The sequence below is a fragment of the Caretta caretta genome, chromosome 2 (genome assembly GCF_965140235.1).
Source record: "Caretta caretta isolate rCarCar2 chromosome 2, rCarCar1.hap1, whole genome shotgun sequence".
Taxonomy (NCBI): domain Eukaryota; kingdom Metazoa; phylum Chordata; order Testudines; family Cheloniidae; genus Caretta; species Caretta caretta.
Genome location: NC_134207.1, coordinates 266,211,372 through 266,232,851, shown reverse-complemented (window position 1 = coordinate 266,232,851; position 21,480 = coordinate 266,211,372). Strand labels below are relative to the sequence as shown.

The 21,480-nt window shown below is 46.8% G+C and overlaps 1 protein-coding gene across 6 annotated transcripts in view; it reads left to right on the top strand.

Moving 5' to 3' along the window:
- KIF9 (kinesin family member 9) overlaps positions 1 to 21,480 on the top strand; it is a 47,277-nt gene that overhangs the window by 15,219 nt on the left and 10,578 nt on the right. For 5 of the 6 annotated variants that reach the window (XM_048837348.2, XM_048837347.2, XM_048837346.2 and 2 more), the window contains 9 exons: positions 1,139 to 1,207; positions 2,048 to 2,152; positions 3,647 to 3,702; positions 4,582 to 4,672; positions 6,912 to 7,042; positions 9,225 to 9,422; positions 11,340 to 11,548; positions 17,776 to 17,955; positions 19,799 to 19,914. In XM_048837348.2, the coding sequence (XP_048693305.1) occupies positions 1,139 to 1,207; positions 2,048 to 2,152; positions 3,647 to 3,702; positions 4,582 to 4,672; positions 6,912 to 7,042; positions 9,225 to 9,422; positions 11,340 to 11,548; positions 17,776 to 17,955; positions 19,799 to 19,914 (1,155 nt within the window). The remainder of the gene's footprint in view (positions 1 to 1,138; positions 1,208 to 2,047; positions 2,153 to 3,646; positions 3,703 to 4,581; positions 4,673 to 6,911; positions 7,043 to 9,224; positions 9,423 to 11,339; positions 11,549 to 17,775; positions 17,956 to 19,798; positions 19,915 to 21,480) is intronic. The other variant, XM_048837349.2, reaches the window with a different exon arrangement.

Here is a 21,480-nt window from a genome sequence, read left to right as displayed (position 1 = left end):
CAATTATTCCTATGGAAAAGTAACATTAGAAAAGTAATATATTTTAGCTTCTTTTAATGCACTTTAAAACAGGGAGGAGACTTAGAATTTTGTGTCCAACCAGCTCTCCTCAGACCACCAGGAAGTGCTCGATGAATTACTGGTGGTCCATGGACCACACTGTGGGAACCACTGCTCCACAACACACGTGGCAGGAGAGAACCTTGCTGTACTGTACTGTCTGATTTCACGTGTCTGTCTACAGTCGTTGGAAGCAGAGAACCATATAGAGCAGCTTCCTCCAAGAGTTTTCAGACGAGGCTGTGGACTGTGCAACAAACTGTCTTTTCCCCTTCAGCTCCTTTTCTTTCGCTGTGTGATGAACTGAGTGGAAAAGAACTGAAATGTATTTAATGAGATTATTACATGTGGATGCTAAGTGGGAGCTTTGCAAAGGCACAAAGGGCAGTTTGGCAACTAATTCCCACTGAAACTCAGTGGGAATTGCCCCCTCAATAGCCAATGCTTTAAAATAGTCCAGATTAGGGAGACATGCTGGTCTCAGGTATGCAGTGCGAATCTGCTAGCATAATGCATTCCTGTTGAAGTCAGTGGTGAAACTGTCATTGCCTACAGTGAAAGCAGCACTGGGGCTCTGTGCCTTCTGTTTTCAAAATAATGCCACGTAATCCAGAAAGACCACAGTATGGGGGCAACATATCGGTGAAGCACTGAGTAGATCAACAGGTGGCTTTCCCTTTGAAAGCTTAAAGTGATTTTACAAAGGGTGGCTCCAAGACACAGCAAAGGAGGCTGCCTACTGGAAGCTATACTAAGGCAAAGTGATTTCCAGATCACTCACTCACCATTTCAGTGATGTAAGCCCAGCAGTGAATTCTCTGGGAGTTGGTATACAGCTGAGACATTATCCAGCAGCCATAGATGTAATTTGACTTCTATATTTAGGGTGTGGGGCCACTCCAGTCAGCCAATGGGGAGGCAAATTCCACACCTGCTTTAGGCTTGCAATTCTGGGGGGAAACACCTCCCCTGCCCCCCACCAAACTACACCCATGCCGGCAGCCAATCTGAAGTGGCTTTGGACAGTTCTTTCTCTAGTAGCACTTGGTCACTTGGCATCTTTTTGTTTTCCTGCTAGCGGATGGTCAAGAATCTGGAGAAGGAGATCGCTCTTCTGAAGCAGGAACTAGCCATGCACGACAGCTTGGTAAGGAACAGGCTGCAGCGGTTAATTGCTGCCTATGCTTTCTCTCTAAGCCAGCGGTCAGCAACCTTTCAGAAGCGGTGTGCCGAGTCTTCATTTATTCCCTCTAATTTAAGGTTTCACATGCCAGTAATACATGTTAATGTTTTTAGAAGGTCTCTTTCTGTAAGTCTATACTATATTACTAGACTATTGTTGTATGTAAAGTAAATAAGGTTTTTAAAATGTTTAAGAAGCTTCATTTAAAATTAAATTAAAATGCAGAGCCCCCCGGACCCATGGCCGGGACCCGGACAGTGTGAGTGCCACTGAAAATCCGCTCGCGTTCCGCCCTTGGCACGCGTGCCCTAGATTGCCTACCCCTGCTCTACGCCATCTTGCTGGGGATCTTAGTGTGTGCTTTATCTTGATTTTAATTTATCTCTAGGATCAGTTATATCCATGCTTGTCAAGCTTTTGCTTTCCCACTGTGTCCCCAGTGGAGTCCTTTGAGTTTAGATAGAGTTCTGAGGGGTCCCCACCAGTTTTCCCTCTTGTTAATTTCCCATTTCACAAGGTTCCATGTCATAGTCATTAACCCCCAGAGTCCTGGATGACAGACAGCATAGCCTTTCAAACCCATCAGTGCCTGTCCTTAATTTGTTCAGAAGGGAGAGGCAGGGAGTGCACTACTCCCAGCCAACTCCAGAGTCCAGCGCCCAGCCAGTCTACAGGATGAGAAGCAAAGTCTAAGAATTAAACCTGCCGTGGCAAGGCAGAGCACAGCCAGGTGACTGTCAGGCTAGTATTTGCCCAGCTTATTGTAAATTGGCGCAGTTCAGCTGTTCACCTTTTTATTCCAAGGTCAACCGCTCTCTGGTGAATTATGACCCTCTGAATGAAATCCAGATAGCGGAGATTAACTCTCAAGTCCGCAGGTACCTAGAAGGAGCCACAGACGACATCGATGTGAGTAGCTACCTAACTGACAGGGGCTTGTACAACTTGTTCAGCTGGTTATATTTGGCTGGATTCCAGCCTCTTTCAGCTAGAGGAAATGAAATCAGTTTGTGGAGGAACTGAATTTAGAATTAAAGGCACCACTAATTTTTTGAACACTTCACTGTTATTTACAGGGAAACTTGGAACACCTGCCTTCTCCTCTCATTCTCATCTCCCCTTAAGTGAGTAGGAAGCTCTAGGAGGCTTCCACCCTGGCCTCAAACGTAGTGGGATGATCTGCTTTGAGCTTCCTTATAAAGACAGTGTCAGAATTCTCCATCTGGGTAAAACCATGTCATAAGAACATAAGAGCGACCATACTGGGTCAGACCAAAGGTCCATCTAGCCCAGTACCCTGTCTTCCGACAGTGGCCAATGCCAGGTGCCCCAGAGGGAATGAACAGAACAGGTAATCATCAAGTGATCCAGCCCCTGTCGCTCTTTCCCAGCTTCTGGCAAACAGATGTGTTCCCAAAGTATCGTTTGAAAAGTATTCCACCTTTTATGGGAGAGGGGAACTTCTGGGGCACTACAGCCCATCTCTCTACTCTTTGCTTTTCTCCCATCCTCAAAGGTCCCAGAAAATTTTCCTGCAGCTGATGGGGGTTGAGGAGAGTTGGCTTCTGTGGAATCCAGGGAGTCTTTTAGGGTCAGAGATGGTCAGTCTAAGTAGAAGCAGGGAAGGACTGAGGAGTTTCTTATAGGGAAAAGATGTCCTTAGTGAGGTCATGGAATCTTTTAGAGGGAAGGATGCTTCTCTGGGAGTGGGGAGAATGTACTTCAGGACTTCCTAGAGAGGAAGGATGGTCCAGTGGTTAGGCCACTCGCTTGGGACTGGGGAGATCTAGGTCTCAGACTCTGTGTATGACCCTGTGTAAGTGCCTTAGGCCCGATCTGCAAAGGCATTTAAGTTCCTAACTTCTGTTGATTGATCTGGGCCTTAATCTGTGAAATGGGGATAATAGCACTGCATTAAAGCTTGTGCGGGGCTCAGATGTTCCGGCACTGGGAACCAGATAAGTACTTTAGATAGACTCAGCAGCATGTGAGTGTGGAGAGAGCTGCATGGCCTGGAGGGTTAGAAGCTGCCTCCTGCATAATGTTGTGTGTTACACTTTGGCTGATAATTTGCTAACAATTCCTGACCTCTGGGGTTGTACACAATACCTGCACAGCTGGCATCTGCCTCAGCCAATCAGATAGATTCCTCTGTTCTTAAAGCCCACTTAAGAGGCATGAACAATGAGTGATGGTCATAGCCACATGGGGCCTGATTCTCCCGGTGTAGGATACAGGGCTGAGTTATATGTATCCTGAGGCTAGAGAAGGGGGCCCTGGGATTCTATAGCATTTGAACCAGCCTTACAGAGCAAGTTTTTTTAAACATTGCACAGTGAATGTGACCACAAGCTCACTGACCTGTCTCCCATTATATCTTCCTTGTACATATCTCTTCCTCAGATAATGAACATCAGGCAAATCCAAGAGGTATTTAACCAGTTCAAAGTAATTTTAAGGTAAGATGTTGTAGCCAGGGTGTGTGCATTAGATAAGGAGGTTTAGAAACTCTCCACCAAGCTTCTGTCTGTGACAGCACAGCACGGTGTCATGACACCGCTGGTGATGTCATTGTAGAATATGCAGACAATAAGTTGTAGTTGTGAGAAGCTCAGCCCAGCTCCTGATGGCTTGGTCGGGGAAAGGTGCTGCTGGCTAACCTAGTGACACCTATAGATCATGAGGCTGGTCCGTGGATGGTGGGCTCCATTAATTGGTTAAGTGTGCTCTGGTGTCTGATCAGGAGGGGTGAGATACTACAGTTACAAAAGTAACATGATGTCACAGCAGGAAGATTTGGGCTTTGAGGAGGGATGTGGCAAGTCTGTAGTATGTCACAGGGTGGCCATTCCTGTTCCACAGGAATCCAAACTGGTCCAGATCTCGTGGGTATTTGTGTTGGTGTTTTGCATGGATTTTGTGCCTCGGGGAATCCTTTTATGGGGCTAAAATAAAGCAAGAAGATCAGGTCTTCTCATGGTGGTTCCACCATCCAGGACCAAACTACTGTGGAGTTGTGTTATCTGGGCCATAAAAAAGGCTCCCTAAAGTATTTCAAAAGCTAGTGAAAAGTATACATGTCTGAACAGAAGAGATTTCCAGGTCTAAGGGACAGGGTGGGAAGAAAAAATAGAAGGAGGTCAGAAGAGGTGCATGAAGGAGAGCAGCTTGTGAAGAATGCAGGAAGCAGGGCGGGGAGTAGGAGGAAAGGAGAGCAGAGATAGACGTAGGGGTGATATTAGGCACAACTTTCCTTTGAAGTATGACACATTTACAAGTTTGGGGCTGTATGAAATTTTCCCTTGAGCACAATGAAAAGGGCTGTTATCTCTCCCCAGCCAACAGGAGCAGGAAGTGGAAGCCAGACTACGAAACAAATACACCCTGATAGACAAAAGTGACTTTGCAGCCATTACTGCTGCTCAGAAGGTAGGGCTTTGGGACTTGACCTTCTGCCTCAAATTCTTCCTACCCTACTTGAGAGGAACCATTGAAATCTAAGGCCCTGAGCTACCATGGTGATGGGCATGAGAGCAGAACAGAGCTGGTACAAGTCAATAGAGCTGCACCAGTTTCCACCAGCAGAGAATCTGGCCGAGTATTTTAACAGAGTGGTTTATAAAATAGAGAAAAGGAAAATACACAAGAACTATTATATCAAAAATGCCTGCATGCATGTCTGTCTGTTGTAAAATACAGGGCTAGATCCTCTGTCCCTGCTAGGCTCCCTTAGCACTGTTGGAGCAGCATAAAGGAAACTTACCCCACCCTAAAGGCAGGTGTGGATTTCCTTGGGTAGCTTAGGATACAAGACATTTTTCACTATCAGCTTGTTTTTAGTTGGTCCTAACTTTCTGAAACTTTCACCTTCTGAGCTGATCACTTCCATGCTTCGACTACGCCTCAGTTTGTTCACTTATAAAATGGGTATAAGAATAATTATCTACCTTGCAGAGTTGTGGGGCTTAACTGTAGGCACTTTGAAATCCTTGGAAGAAAGGCACAATAGAAATGCGAAGTATTATTATGACACAAAACTGCCCAATATTCCAGGCTTTAATTTAAAGCTGATTTGGAAAACAGAAATGAAATGTGAGTTAAACAGATTTCTGTGCTGAATGGGCTATTTAGCCATGCTGTTGAGGCACTGACAGAAATCAGATTTTACGTATGAAATCCTCTTGCAAACTCCTCCTTCGTTGAATGAAGATAACCCAGAGTGTGTCATTCTCTGATTTTATTAGTGAACCATGAGGACATGGCTCCATGTCTAGTTGGCAGCCGGTATCAAGTGGAGTGCCCCAAGGGTCGGTCCTGGGGCCGGTTTTGTTCAATATCTTCATAAATGATCTGGAGGATGGTGTGGATTGCACTCTCAGCAAATTTGCGGATGATACTAAACTGGGAGGAGTGGTAGATACGCTGGAGGGGAGGGATAGGATACAGAAGGACCTAGACAAATTGGAGGATTGGGCCAAAAGAAATCTGATGAGGTTCAATAAGGATAAGTGCAGGGTCCTGCACTTAGGACGGAAGAACCCAATGCACCGCTACAGACTAGGGACCGAATGGCTAGGCAGCAGTTCTGCGGAAAAGGACCTAGGGGTGACAGTGGACGAGAAGCTGGATATGAGTCAGCAGTGTGCCCTTGTTGCCAAGAAGGCCAATGGCATTTTGGGATGTATAAGTAGGGGCATAGCGAGCAGATCGAGGGACGTGATCGTTCCCCTCTATTCGACATTGGTGAGGCCTCATCTGGAGTACTGTGTCCAGTTTTGGGCCCCACACTTCAAGAAGGATGTGGATAAATTGGAGAGAGTCCAGCGAAGGGCAACAAAAATGATTAAGGGTCTGGAACACATGAGTTATGAGGAGAGGCTGAGGGAGCTGGGATTGTTTAGCCTGCAGAAGAGAAGAATGAGGGGGGATTTGATAGCTGCTTTCAACTACCTGAAAGGGGGTTCCAAAGAGGATGGCTCTAGACTGTTCTCAATGGTAGCAGATGACAGAACGAGGAGTAATGGTCTCAAGCTGCAGTGGGGGAGGTTTAGATTGGATATTAGGAAAAACTTTTTCACTAAGAGGGTGGTGAAACACTGGAATGCGTTACCTAGGGAGGTGGTAGAATCTCCTTCCTTAGAGGTTTTTAAGGTCAGGCTTGACAAAGCCCTGGCTGGGATGATTTAACTGGGAATTGGTCCTGCTTCGAGCAGGGGGTTGGACTAGATGACCTTCTGGGGTCCCTTCCAACCCTTATATTCTATGATTCTATGACAGCGAGATTTCTGGTATTTGTGAGGTGTTAGAATGAAGCATTCTGGGATATCATCAAAGAAACAGAAAATACAATAGGATTTAATAAAGGCGTGGGGAAGAAATTTTAAACATTCGTTTAAACCTATTTCTGTGATGTAAATCCCTACTTCCTCCAAACCTAGTTAGTGGGAGCACTCAGCACATGAATCTGAAAATAATTCCAAGGGCTTTTTTGCTTCTCAATTCACCTTTAAGATAATTTTTTCCACCAAGGTGCCATGAGGTGAATCTGGATTTAGATTAAGGAATTGGACAGACTTATCCCTCTGAGCAAAGTATTTAGTTCTCACAAGCTGGACATCCGCAGGGCTAATACTTCTCTATTCACATCTTCATCCCTCTCTGTTTTCAGGCAGGCCTGGTCGATGCAGAGGGTCATCTAGTGGGGGAAGTGGATGGACAGGGCTTCGGGATTGGAGTGGCTCCTTTATCCAAACACGGCGGGAAGAAAGTTAAAGCCAAGAAAGCCAAAGAGCAGCTTACGTGAGTTGACATGTAAAACAGCTGTTCCCTCTCCTGTAGTCAGGTGTCTTTCTCCACTCATGAAAATCTTCCTTATGGCAGTGACATAACCAAGGACTTATGGGCTGCTTTACACTCACAGGGGTAAGTAGCTACCCAAGGGAGAAGGCTGTGGAGAAACAGCCCCAATAATCCTTGTGATATTCTGTGTTTGTTTCAGTGAGGAGGTCCCGGCCTACCAGGATTGGTGTTGATACATGGTTGGGGCTTGGTCACAAAGACGATGGGCGGCGGGTGAAGCTTCCCCTCGGGGAGGCTAGCCCCTGCCCCATCTCTTCTGGCCAAAGCATGTCCCCGCTTGCTGCTCTCAGCCCCCCCCCACACACACACACAATGGCCCTGGCTGGGGTGGGCGCGGAGGGGGCTGAGAGCTCGGCCCTGGCTGGGGTCAAGCTCTCAGCCTCAGCCCCTGGCCGAAGTTCGAAGCCTGGAGCCTCTCCCCCATTCCGCTCCTTCTGCCCACAGCCCCACCATAGCCCCATCCCATTCCACCCCTTCCCCCGCGGCCCTGCCCCCATTCCACCCCCACTCTGCCTGTTCCCCCCCAGGCCCTGCCTCCACTCGCTCCTTCCCCTTCCTGCTGCTGCCCGAAGACTGGAAAAGCTCTGTGCCCCTGCCACGGCCCCAGGGCCAAAACAGGGAGTGAGAGCTCCTCCAGCCCTGTGGCTATAGCTAGGGTGACCAGATAAAAAGTGTGAAAAATCAGGACAGAGGGTGAGGAGTAATAGGGACCTACATAAGAAAAAGCCCTGAATATCGGGACTGTCCCTATAAAATCCGGACATCTGGTCACCCTAGTTGTAGCAGGGGGAGATTTTTCTGGGGGTCTCAAATCCACTACTGCCCCACTGGTGGCAGGAGATTTGGGCAGGCTTAGCCTCCCCCAGCCTCCATTACACACTGCCCATGAGAGACCAAACCTGCCCCTCAGAATATGTCTTTGCACAGTCAGTGTCAGACTCAATCCGTTTGGTTTTGTGGAAGTCTGGTCTGTGCAGGATTTACTGCAAATGACTACTCATGTTTATTACGGGTAGCACCTAAGGATAAACCAGGAATGGGTCCCCATTGTGCTAGGTGCTGTACAGACACAGAATAGTAGATAGTCTCTCCCATGAAGAGTTTACAACCTAACTAGACCAGGCAGGAACAGGATGGGGAAGGGGTAGAACACACCAGCAGAGTGACCAATGTAATGGCAGCAAATGGCATGATTTTGTTGTTGAGTGGGTATAGTTAGAAGGGGATCAGCAAAATGGGAAGGGAAGGGGGGTAAGAGGGACAGGGTAGGGGAGGAGAGGGTAAGAGGAGCAGATGTGGAGTGAAGCTGAGCTAAAGAGACTAGCAGGAGGGTTGGAGGAAACAGCCCATCAGCACAGGGCAGAGAAAGTCCAGAGGCCCCTATTCTAGCTGCTGCCGCTCCTGATGGCGGCAGTCTCTGGTTGGTTTCTCCTTGCAGTTATTCCGCAAGACCGCATGGGGGAAGGAGGCCCCACCTCAGTCCTAGTACCCCTGAGTGGGGGACATCTCCCCTGCACGTTTCTGGGTCCAGGAGGGGTGCTGGGGTGTGCTGCCCTGGTTGATGCCCGAGTACTTCTCCACACTAACATGCAGCTTCCATTGTCATCTCTTTCATCTCACACTGGGTGTCCCTTGCTGAACAGACTCACGGAGGCCAGTTTAAGGAGACTCTCCACTCTTCTTCCTTAAACTGGATCGGGGGCTAAGCCAAGTCTTCTGGACTCTGCTACTGGGCTCCATTGAGGGTGGATGGGGGTCCACTGTCTGCTGCTTGCTCCAAGCAGACACTTGTATATTCAGTCTCTTAATGTGCCCTAGCCAGGTCCGTGTAACCTGTGCATGCAAATGGACTTCTTGGGAACCTTCACAAGAAGCTGATCCTGTGTGTGCTGCTATTCCTACAGATTTTATATTCAGGGAGGTCCCTCTAGGTTTGCAAGTAAAGATCCGTGACAATAGAGACAATGGCTTCTGCCCCATTGAAGTTGGCAGAACTTTCACTGTTCACGTCAGAGGAGCAGGCTCAGACCTCTAGTTCTTGAATCCGAACTGGTTTCTGCAGTGTAGTTTTCGTATCAGTGTTTTGTCATATGCAGGAAATTAACCATCTCTTTCCTCTTAGCCCCACTATCAGGAAGGAAGGATTAGGAAGCCCTGTTCTGGGGAAAGATCTGGATTTTGTTTCCCCATCAAAGAGTCAGCTGGTAACTTCCGCAAGGGATTTGGATGTGAAGGAGGGACTAATACGGGAGCAGGATGCAGCGAGTATTGAGACACATCGCTCGGAGTCAGTGCCCAGGGAGGATTCCCACCGACCGAGGTAACCTTTCACCTTAATGAGGCACTTTCTATTTGCAGAGCTAAACAGGTGGGGTCATCAAGGTTGCAAAGCCAGACAAAGTGCCCACAGTTGCTGGGTCTGAGGAGGCTCGGTCTGTGATGGGGGCAGAGGGGACAGGGCCAAGGCTGAGGAAGCAGTTTCTGTTTAGCAAAAGGGACATGTAGTGTTAGCTATCCTCACTCCAGGGTATTTTGGCCTAGGTTTCCTGCTTTTACACCTTGCTGTTCGCAGTGGTACTGTAACGGGGCACCATGCACATACATGGGGAGTGCTCGTGTATGCATTTCAGTGGAGTAATGCAGCAGTGTGGTTTGTCTCCTGATTTTGGATCTATTTGATTTGGCATTCCTGTCACTTGCCAGCTGGGGATTGACATTGCATCCCTGCTCTGGGTCTAGCTCCGACTAGCTTCGAAGTGAGCTGATGGGTAAATTCTAGCCATTGCACCCGGCATCCACCCTGCTTCTGCTCTCTGCTGTCGAAAACACGTCCCTGCTGCCAGCAAAGGAAGCAGTCCCATTAGACATGTTTTTCAGGAAGCAGTAGCAGCCCTAAAATTTTGTTCTGAACTACTAAATGTTACCATTGCTCAGTAACAGAGCTGGTGCTGCTTTGGGGCTTTACATTCGCAAACCACATTAACTAATTAAGCCTCACATCCCCTTTGTGAGGTACGGATGTATTATCACCATTCTCATGGTGGGGATATAAAGGCTTGACCAAGATCGGGCAGGATGCCATCTGACAGGCTTCTGTCTAGCTTTGTAGTCCCAATTTCTAGGAGATCAATACAGGGTAGGCTCCTTTAAGGTAAGAGATGAATGACTTGCCTGTGTCAGAAGACTTCTCTGAAGGTGAACCACGATTTCTATGGATTCACACTCCTCACCCCTCTTGTAGGTTTGCTCAAGGGCGTGGCTCCCTATGGGATACCCATGGAAGATTAGCCCAAGGGCGCGTGGCTCCCTAGGGGATACCGTGGGAGGTTAGCCCAAGGGCATGGCTCCCTAGGGGATATCCATGGAAGGTTAGCCCAAGGGTGTAGCTCCCTAGGGGATACCGTGGGAGGTTAGCCCAAGGGCGTGGCTCCCTAGGGGATACCATGGGAGGTTAGCCCAAGGGCGTGGCTCTCTAGGGGATACCATGGGAGGTTAGCCCAAGAGCGTGGCTCCCTAGGGCATACCATGGGAGGTTAGCCCAAGGGCATGGCTCCCTAGGGGATACCATGGGAGGTTAACCTAATATGTAGATCCATAGAAAATACCAGCACCCTCATAGATATTTGCTGACCTCTTTCTGGTTCTCCTCCCCTGGGTTCCCAGAGTGGCCTCAGAGGCAAGAAGACTCAGAAGTTTGGATCCATAAGATCCAACTTTCTGGGAAGATTCAACTGAGACAGCTGCTAGGGAACTTTGCTTCTGTGTAAGTAACTCTTCCTTCTTGGAGTGGTCGGGCTTGTCTACACTTAAAGGACTGCGCCTTTGCAGCTGCACCAGTGCAGGGCTTCAGTGAAGACGCTCTGTGTGCCAGTGGGAGGGCTTCTCCCGCCAGCCCAGGTACACCACCTTCGACAGGAGAGGCCCTCCCACTGCCATAGCGCCGTCTCCACTGTGAGTTAGGTGCATGTAACTGCGGCGCTCAGGGGGGGCGGAAGAGCGATGTAGTCATACCAGCATGAATTGCTAGGATAGGCCAAGCCATCCAGGGAGAGAAGCAGGCATGAAGGTTAGCACAGTGAGAGCGCTGTGATGTTGCAAGTGTCAATAGATTCTGAAAGAGCCCCATGAGATGTCATTTGCAGACATTGATTATCAGTCCACTCAGGTGCAATAAGTAAACCTGAAGCTGGAGCAACTGACCCTTCCTGTATTTTTCCTTCTCTGAACCCTGGCGCAGTTCCCCTCCCTCTAAGCTGGTGGCATTTGAGGAGTTTAAAAACGAGCGAGGAAGTGAGATCAACCGGATCTTTAAGGAGAACAAAGCCATCCTCAGCGACAGGAAGAAGAAAGCAAGCGAGATCACCCACAGACTCAACCTAATAAAACAGGAGATGGACATCACCAAAGGGGCCCTTGGGGCTCAGAAGAAGGAGAGGGAGGAGCAGGGTAAGTGGCATATAGACTAGATCGGACAACACAGATCTGAGCAGGGAGAAGGGAGAGCTTGTTTCATTTCTCTGAGCTGTAACTATTGGAACACATTACGTGCAGTGCTGGGTTTGCAGTGGCGCCATGGAGCCGGGCCCATGCTCAGAAGGGGCCCCGACCTGCTCTGCTTGCTGGCTCCCCCGCAGCCCACCATTTGCTCCTCTTGGCCTGTAGGGTTGTGCAGAGTGCTCTGCATTTGTGGGAGGGGGTGTTGGGGGGGGGGCTCTGGCCATAGGGAGTCGGGGGGGGGTTGTTGCAGAGGTGCTGAATTTCTGATTTCCCCACAGGTGCTTGACCCCAAGGTCCTGCCACCCACCTCTTCCTGCCCCTGCTCCACCCCTGCCCCGCTTCTTCCTGCCCCATTCCGCACCCTCCCACAGAGTGCCCCTGCTCCTTCCCCTCCCCCCCAGCGCCCCCTGCTCGCTGCTGAACAGCTGATCAGCGGCAGGCGGGCAGTGCTGAGGAGGAGCTGACTGCGGGGCTGCTGGTGGGTGCTGAGCACACACTGTTTTTTTTTTTCTGTGGGTGCTCCAGCCCCGGAGCACCCACGGAGTCAACACCTATGGGGTGTTGGGCAGGGGGTCTGTGTGGTGTGGCATGGGCTCGCCCCCGAGGGGAAGGGGCATGCTGGCAGCACAGGTCTGGGAGGGCCACTGTGCGTCTGGCAACTGCCGGTTTGTAAATAGTGCCCTCGCACTGGGCTGGGCGGAGCGGGGCCACTCCTGCCATGCCATGCCCCATTGCCCCGGCTGGCCCCTCGCTCTGGGGACTGACCTCCCTGCACCATGCTCCATTGCCCCTATGGGGGCCCACAAATATGTTTGGCGCCAGGCCCACAAAACGTTAATCCAGCGCTGATTACATGACACCATTGTTGTGCCACAGGCTGGAGTGGCAGCCAAAGGGGCCTATGCTGTAGCTCTTTAACCTGGCCTTTGGTTCAGCAGCCAGTTCCACTGCCTTATTGCCTTGCCCTTCAACCACACGGAGCCCAGTCACTCAGGCTTTCTGCAGCTGAAGTGAGTTTCAGCCAGACTGAACACAAAGATATAGGGTCGAATTCTCCACATGGACTTCAGCGGAGTTATGCTGACATAAAATTGGTGAAATGAAATGGAGAATTAGGTCAATGCACTGTAAAACCCATTAGATGTAGGGTTTCTCGTACCACACTAGAGTAATGGTAACTTTGTTTTTGGGTAGACATCATTCTATTTGATTTGATGGGTCTGGATCAGTCCCTGACATATGAAACACCACACTCCCCGTTTGCGTGAGAATGTCTCAAGCATAAAACGCTCTAAAACAAAACAAAAAAAATGGAAATAAGACTCTAAAAGGCATCAAATTCGAAGAAGTGTCAATTCTTTCAGGCCCTGGTCCTACAGCTTGTTGCTTGTACGTCTACTGCTACACCGGTATGCTGTCAGGCAGTTCATAGAGTCAGAGATTGTAAGCCCAGAAGGGACCACTGTGATCATCTAGTCTGACCTCCCAAATAACACAGGCCAGAGAACGTCCCCACAATAATTCCTAGAGCAGAGCTTTTAGAAAACCATCCAATTTTGATTTAAAAATTGTCAGTGATGGAGATCCACTATGACCCTTGGTAAATTGTTCCAACAGTTAATTGCTCTCATCATTAAAAATATACACCTTATTTTCAGTCTCAATTTGTCTAGCTTCAACTTCCAGCCGTTGGATCATTATACCTCTCTCTGCTAGATTGAAGAGCTCATTATTAAGTATTGTTTCCCATGTAGCTACTGACAGACTAATCAAGTCAGCCCTTAACCTTCTCTTTGTTGAGCTAACTAGATTGAACTCCTCGAGTCTATCACTATCAGGCATGTTTTCTAATGCTTTAATCATTCTCACGGCTCTTCTCTGAACCCCTCAAATTTATCAACATTCTTCTTGAATTGTGGGCACCAGAACTGGACACAGGATTCCACTAGCAATCACACCAGTGTCAAATACAGAGGTAAAATAACCTCTCTGTTGCTACTTGAGATTCCCCTGTTTATGAATCCCAGGATCACATTAGCTCTTTTGGTCACAGAGTCACACTGGGAACTCATGTTCAGCTGATTGTCCACCATGATCCTTGGAGGTTTTTCAGTGTCACTGCTTTCCAGGGTAGGTCCCCCATTCCATAAGACTGGCCTTCATTCTTGTTCTCAAATGTATCAGGGCCTCAGTGATTTAATACTGAAGCTGTGACTGCACTTCAGTGTCTCTTCTCTTATCCACAGCTTGTATATGCTTATGGCTTAGCGGGCTTTTTTCACTTTGATGCTTTCAGAACTGGCCAGGTAACACTCCAAAAAAGAGAAGAGAAAAAGCACCTTCAGTTATATAGATAAGATATGGAACAAACTAAGTCAACGCAACAACGTGCTTGAGATTTTATACCCCTAACAGTCAGGACATTCAGTGCTGCAGCAAAATAGCAGAATTGAGTTAATGCCAGCCAAAGGGATCCAGGGGGATCAGAAGGGCTTTTCTAATTGTAAAGGAAGTGCCAGACAGAAAGCAGGCCCACTAATAAATGAACAGGGGAATCTTATTTACTGTGCACCACCTTCTAATAACCTCCCAGTGAATCACATCCTACTCCACATGTCATCTCATTGAGGTCACTGCGCTGAAGTCACACTTGTGGAGGAAGGCGCTGCTCCGTGCGAAAGAGAGTATCAGAACCTGCCCTGACACTATTTGGACTCTCCTGGTTTTCACCTCTGTACACACAGAGAGATTTTTGCCCAATCATTATAGCAACTTTTTTACCAGGAGCATCTTCATGTAGGGTCCAGTTCTGCAAAGTGCTGAGCTCTCTTGGCTAGCTAATGAGCAAACTCTGCCCCTGTTGAAGTCATAATGAAATGAGGGTGTTTAGCACCTCATAAGATCAGTCCCTTAGTTTGGTGACTTGGGTCTTTACTCTTGCATTTCATATCTACAAACTGGTTTATTCGGGAAGCTGGAAATCACTAAAGTAACATGATCAGAGGCAAACATTAGAGGCACAACTGCAAACTCTCCTGATGCGAAGGCAAGACAGGAAGAATAGTAAGAGGCCAATATGGCTCCATCAGGAACTCTTTAATGACCTGACAATCAAAAAGAAATCCCACAAAAAGTGGAAACATGGACAAATTGGTAAAGAGGAGTAGAGAAGAATAGCACAAGCATGTAGGGAGAAAATCAGAAAGGCTAAGTTACAAATGAGTTACACCTAGCAAGGGACATAAAAGGAAATAAGAAGTTCTTTAAATACATTAGGAGGAAGAGAAAGATGAAGGAAAGTGTAGGTCCTCTACTTAGCAGGGAAGGAAAACTAATAACTGATGACATCAAGAAGCCAAAGGTGATTAATGTCTATTTTGCTTCTGTTTTTACTGAAAAGGTTAATGGGACCAGATACTCAACACAATATAAACAAGGGGGAAGGAACGCAAGTCAAAATAGGAAGAGAAAAGGTTAAAGAATATTGATACCAGTTAGGTGTGTTCAGGTCAGCAGGGCCTGATGAAATTCATCCTAGGGTTCATAAGGAACTAGCTGAAGCAGTCTCGGAACCGACAGTGATTATCTTTGGGAAACCATGGAGGACAGGCGTGGTCCCAGAGGACTGGAGAAGGGCAAACATAGTACAGTAAAAGCTGTGTTATCTGGCACTTTGTCAACCAGAAAGCTCTATTAACCAGCATTTCTGATATCTCCCAATACAAATCTTCAGTCTAGTAACTGGGACTAGTATACTGCCCAGGAGGTTATGCAATTGCACTCTACTTTTATGCAAAAGAGGCAGAAGACAAGCAAACAAGCTGATATCAAGGATTTATTCAAAAAAGCAGCTTCCAGGGTGTGTCATTGGGCTGAATCTGTAATGACCCTATCTCCTACACTTTCTACATCTACAATAATTGATGTTGATAATGATGACCCTGAGGCACTGCAAGATCCTGAAGTGACTTCTGAATAATCAAAGGAAGATTAAAGGATGTTCAGTATAGTTTTGGGGTTAAGCGTATTTTTAGTCATCTGGGTGTATGCCATGCGCTACCCATAGTGATATGTAGTATCATAAAATAACCTCCTGTATAGAAAACTTAACCTGTGTACACCTAAGTGCTTCAAGAAACCAACCACTCTGCAGGGCAGTACTTCTACTGGATTGGTGAGTACCTGTAAACTCTTTTATACTTCATTCATTTTATTGTATTCTAATTCTTTGAAAATTGGTTCCATTGGTAAGTATAACTCTTAACCAACCAGAATTTTTGATTAACCGGCACCCCCCATTCTCCCAACATGCCGGATAACAAAGCTTTTACTGTATCTATCTTTAAAAGGGGGAACAAAGAGGACCCGACAATTATGGACCATTTAGCCTAACTTTGATACCTGGAAAGATACTGGAATAAATTACTAAACAATCAGTTTGTAAGTACCTAGAGGATGATAGAGTTATAAGGAACAGCCAGCATGGATTTGTCAAAAACAAATCATGCCAAGCCAACCTAATTTCCTTCTTTGACAGAGTTACTGGCTTAATGGCTGGAGGGAAAGCAGTAGACATGGTGTGTATTTTGATTTGAGAGAGGCTTTTGACACAGTCCCACATGACATTCTCAAAAGCAAATGAGGGAAATGTGGTCTAGATGAAATTACTAAAAGATGGGTGCACAACTGATTGAAAGATTGTATTAAAGAGTAATTATCAATGGTTTGCTGTCAAACTGGGAGAGCATATCTAGTGGGGTTCCGCAGTGGTCAGTCCTGGGTCTGGTACTATTCAATATTTTCATTAATGACTTGGATAATGGAGAATATCTTATAAAATTTGCTGATGACACTAAGCTGGGAGGGGTTGCAAGGACTTTGGAAGACAGGATTTGAATTCAAAACAGCCTTGACAAATCAGAGAATTAATCTGAAATCAACAAGATGAAATTCAGTAAAGATAATTGCAAAGTATTACACTTAGGAAGGAAAAATCAAATGGGCAATGAAAATGGGGAATAACTGGTTAGGCAGTAATACTGCAGAAAAGGATCTGGGGGTTATAGTGGATCACAAATTGAATAAGAGTCAACAATGTGATGTAGTTGTGAAAAAGGCTAATATTATTCTGGGGTGTATTAACAGGAGTGTCGTATGTAAGACACAGGAGGTAATTGTCCTGCTCTACTCAGCACTGGTGAGGCCTCAGCTGGAGAACTGTGTCCAGTTGTGGGTGCCACATTTTAGGAAAGATGTGGACAAATTGGAAAGAATCCATAGGAGAGCAACAAAAATGATAAAAGGTTTAAAAAAAATAAAACTTGTGAGGAAAGGTTAAAAAAAAACTGGGCATGTTTAGTTTGAGGGGGGACCTGATAACAGTCTTCAAATATGTGACGGGCTGTTCTAAAGAGGGTGGGGATCAGTTTTGTTCTCCATGGCCACTGAAAGTAGGACAAGAAGCAATGGGTTTAATCTTCAGCAAGGGAGATTTAGGTAAGATATTAGGAAAATTTTTCTAACTATAAAGACAGTGAAATTCTGGAACAGGCTTCCAAGGGAGGTTGTGGAATCCCCATCATTGGTGGTTTTTAAGAACTGGTTGAACAAATGCCTGTCATGGATGGTCTAGATTTATTTGGTTGTGCCTCAGCTCAGGGGACTGGACTTGGCGACCTCTCGAGGTCCCTTCCAGCCCAACATTTCTCGGATTCTATGGAACTATGAGCAAGGGGAGAGGTTTTTAATGTGGGAGGTAGCTGGATGCTAACGGTCTCTGGGGGGTGACCAGTTTATCTCCAATGTCTTGCCTTAACATGCCAGTCCTGCTCTCAGTGACATCAGTGAGAGTTTTGCAATAGGAACAATGTATGCAAGCCCTAAGTGATACCTTCACACAGTCTGTCTTGCAAGAGTTAGCAGGGCAACCTAATCGGCCCACTCTTAGTCATGTACCTCTTGGATTAGGGAGGTATCATAGAAGATTAGGGTTGGAAGAGGAACTGAGATCTCAGCTAGTTCAGGAGTTCAGTAACCACTCCATCCCTATGCCACTGGGGGTAGAACAGTGTATCTAAAGAAATGTCAGCTGTGTGGTCAACCTCCATATATGATCCCTGGTCTTTGGCACTCTCCTTCCACTCATGAGAACCTGTCACGTCCTTCTCACCCTGCAGGGGAGTATGTGAATGAGGAAGGACAGATCATAATTGATGAGGAGGAATTTTTACTGGTCATGAAATTTAAGGATCTGAAGAAACAGTACAGGTCTGATTTCGATGAACTGCGGGACCTGAAAGCAGAAGTCCAGTACTGTCAGCATCTGGTGGATCAGTGCCGCAACAGACTAATCTCAGGTATTCATGTTGCTGGCCAGAGGTTTGGAAATGGCATGCACTTTCGCTGGTGAATTTGACAGCACTCAGATCTCTAAGCCCTGCATTGTGGTCACAGAACAGATGGGCATATATTTAAATGACATCATTTGCCCTGCAAAATTGGAAGCCTCTAAAATTCAGGTTTCAGAGTAACAGCCGTGTTAGTCTGTATTTGCAAAAAGAAAAGGAGTACTTGTGGCACCTTAGAGACTAACCAATTTATTTGAGCATAAGCTTTCGTGAGCTACAGCTCACTTCATCGGATGCATCCTTGAGTCCCAGTGACCCTGTAATGTGGTTTTGTTAATCACCATTGCAGCTCTATTTTATATATATTACTCAATTTCTAATGAGACACGTAGCTCCTACAGATTCTGTTCCTCCCATGTTAACACAGTTGCTTCTGGATCAGATGCCGAGATGCAACTAGTAAGCATTGAATTCAGTGGGGCCAGGATTTCACCCATCGTTTTGTTTGACACAGAGACTTGTGGTGCAAGCACAGCACTGGGCCAAGGCTTGAGCCAGGTGCTGCAATTTTTGCACCTTTCCGAAGCCCATAAGAGTTCAGTGTGCCTCAAGTCCCAGTGTTGCAGGATGTGGCATGGTATCTGGGGGCATTGGTCCACACATTTTAGCATGCACCTCCTCACTGGTACCCTCCTCACTCGGATGACGCTTGTTTCTGGTATGAGTTAACTCGGACATATATGCAGCACCCCACTGAGGCACCCAGTTTGGGCCTGGGTCTATGCTTGGGGCCTGGATTTGACCAGTATGTTTGATGACATTAGATGTATCAAAGTGCTCAGCATTTGGAAACTGTGCAATGCTCTGTTTTCTACAAACATGCTGGGGCACAAGCTTGCATCTCTCAGGAGCAGCCCACACTGAAACAACTGCCTTGTGTTATTCAGGTAAGTACACATAGGGCCAATTCCTAACCACGCGGAAGGTTTTGCCATTGGCTTAAGTGGGATCAGGATTTGGCCCATATTTGGAGCTGCCGATGTCTATGTTAATTTGAATGTGCAAACAACGATGTGACCGTTCGTATGAATGCACTTGGTGTTTTCATGGAATGCGGAGGTGACTCGTTCGGACCAGGGTATAAAGTCAGTGGTGTTACAGTCATGGCAGCAGTGCCTAGGAAAAGCAGGGCTCTGGTTTGGCTTTCTTCATTCTTCCATACTTTCCAGGACACAAAACAAACACAGGACATTCCTGGGGGTTACTGTGCTTCTCAGGGCTTAATTCCCTCAGATTAGGCCCTGAGGCAGAGCATGCCAGAGGAATGAGGCTTTAGAGACGTGTGCCTGGGAAATGCATATTATTAGAAATAAGAGCAAGTTCCAGCCGCGCTGCTCTGCCTCTTGTGAATTCTCAGTTGCTATTATGGGATGGCAAGGGGCTATGATGCTCATTTAGCACTGGAGGCGAAGTCCGACCAAAAATGTGCTGACTGCTTAAAATTGCTTCTTCCAAATTTCCAAATGTCAGATTGAAAACTGTTCTCATCTCTAGCACTGTGTAAGAAGAGCGACCTCTAGAGGCCACTCAGATAGTTCTAATCTCCACGTTCCCTATAGCTGTCACAGGGGGCAGAGACTGTGCCTGCTTCCCATTTAAAGGTGGAGGAATATGACCAGGCCCTAAACAGCATATTTCAACTGATGGCACCATTCGGGTCACTAACTATGGTACAGATTTAGACTATTGTGAAGGTACATGTCTAGTCATTGTGCAGCATGCCAGGAAAAATACAAACCTGGCCCCCTTTGTTACCACAGCCCTGGTTATTGTCCCCTACTTTGTCTTACAGAATTTGAAATCTGGTACAATGAGTCCTTCCTTATCCCTGAGGATGTGCAGGAAGCTATAAAGCCTGGAGGCAAAATCAGACCTGGAATGATTCCCATGAACAGAGTCCTGTCTCTGGTGAGTTGTGCTGGGGAGTCCTGCCTTCCCTCCCTGCTTGACAGCGGTGTGTCATACTGTCGTCACAGGGACTACCAGTCCTGGTCGGAGGAGGGAGGTTTGCAGCTCTGGCCCTTTTTGGGGTCAGTGAGGTGTAGCACTGGGACACCAGCCAGGGGAAGCAGACGGCAGCTACTGGCACATGTCTTGTTTTTGTGGTATTGTTTTCTCTTGTTCATGGTCACACTAACAAAACATCTATTGATCCAAGTGCATGACCATCCGCTTGATGTCAACAATCAGGCGAGTGGTCAAGGCGGCACAGGGAGTAACTGAGGGGTTGTTTCTAGTGTCTATCATCAACTAAATTAAGAACATAAGAACGGTGATACTGGGTCAGACCAAAGGTCCATCTAGCCCAGTATCCTGTCTGCTGACAGTGGCCAATGCCAGGTGCCCCAGAGGGAATGAATAGAACAGGTCATCATCAAGTGATCCATCCCGTGTCGCCCATTTCCAGCTTCTGGCAAACAGAGGTTTGGGACACGATCCCTGCCCATCTTAGCTAATAGCTATTGATGGACCTATTCTCCATGAACTTATTTAGTTCTTTTTTGAACGCTGTTAGTGTCTTGGCCTTCACAACATCCTCTGGCAAGGAGTGCCACAGGTTGACCATGTCTTATGTGAAGAAATACTTCCTTTTGTGTGTTTTAAACCTGCTGCCGATTAATTTCATTGGGTGACCCCTAGTTCTTGAATTGTCATGTCTCCACCTACTGGCCATTGCCACTTAGCCAGACCGCTGTAGAGAGATGCAATCCCTGAACTTTTCTCCTGCCTGAGCATGGGCAGTTCTCCTAACTGTTCTCATTCTCCAACCCTTTTCTCATTAGTGACCTCCTCTGAATGCTCTCTCCAGGCTTCTTCTTTTTTTTAAAATGTGGGATTCAAAACTATAATGCTGTTTGACATTGACTTGGTGCCACCAATCCCAGAGAAGCTCAAAACACATCTCATCCTATACACATACAGTACCACTGAAATGCAGCTACCTCTGGGGTATACCATGACAGCTGAGACCAAACAGTATTGAGAAGGGTGGAGTTACTTTGTATTACATATTTGCATTCTCCCTGTTTAACCCTTGCAGATCCTGACCATAGCAAGGGGATCTGGCGGGTTTACTGTTTTAGAAGAAAAATTGAAAAGGAATTATTTTGCCACCAAATGTACCCTTATTTGGAATATAAAGCTCAGAGTTAAGCGCTACCTCCCAAACTGCTCTAGAAAGACACATTAGAGTGTTTTTCAAGGGCAGTCGTAGTAGGCACCTTCCCTCCCTATTGAATTACTTCACCTCCAGAGTATAAAGAGCAGGTATAAAGTGAGGGCAAATGAAACAGGTTTGTTATTAGTTATCGTTGAACTACAGACAAATACTTATACAAGGATCATGATAGATTTAAAAAAATAAAAATAGGTGTTAACTCTGTCCAGAAGAGCCCAAAGGGGATAAACACTCAGAGTGAATGCGCCTATTGAAGTCACTGGCAAAACTCCCATGATGCCAATGGGACTAGATTT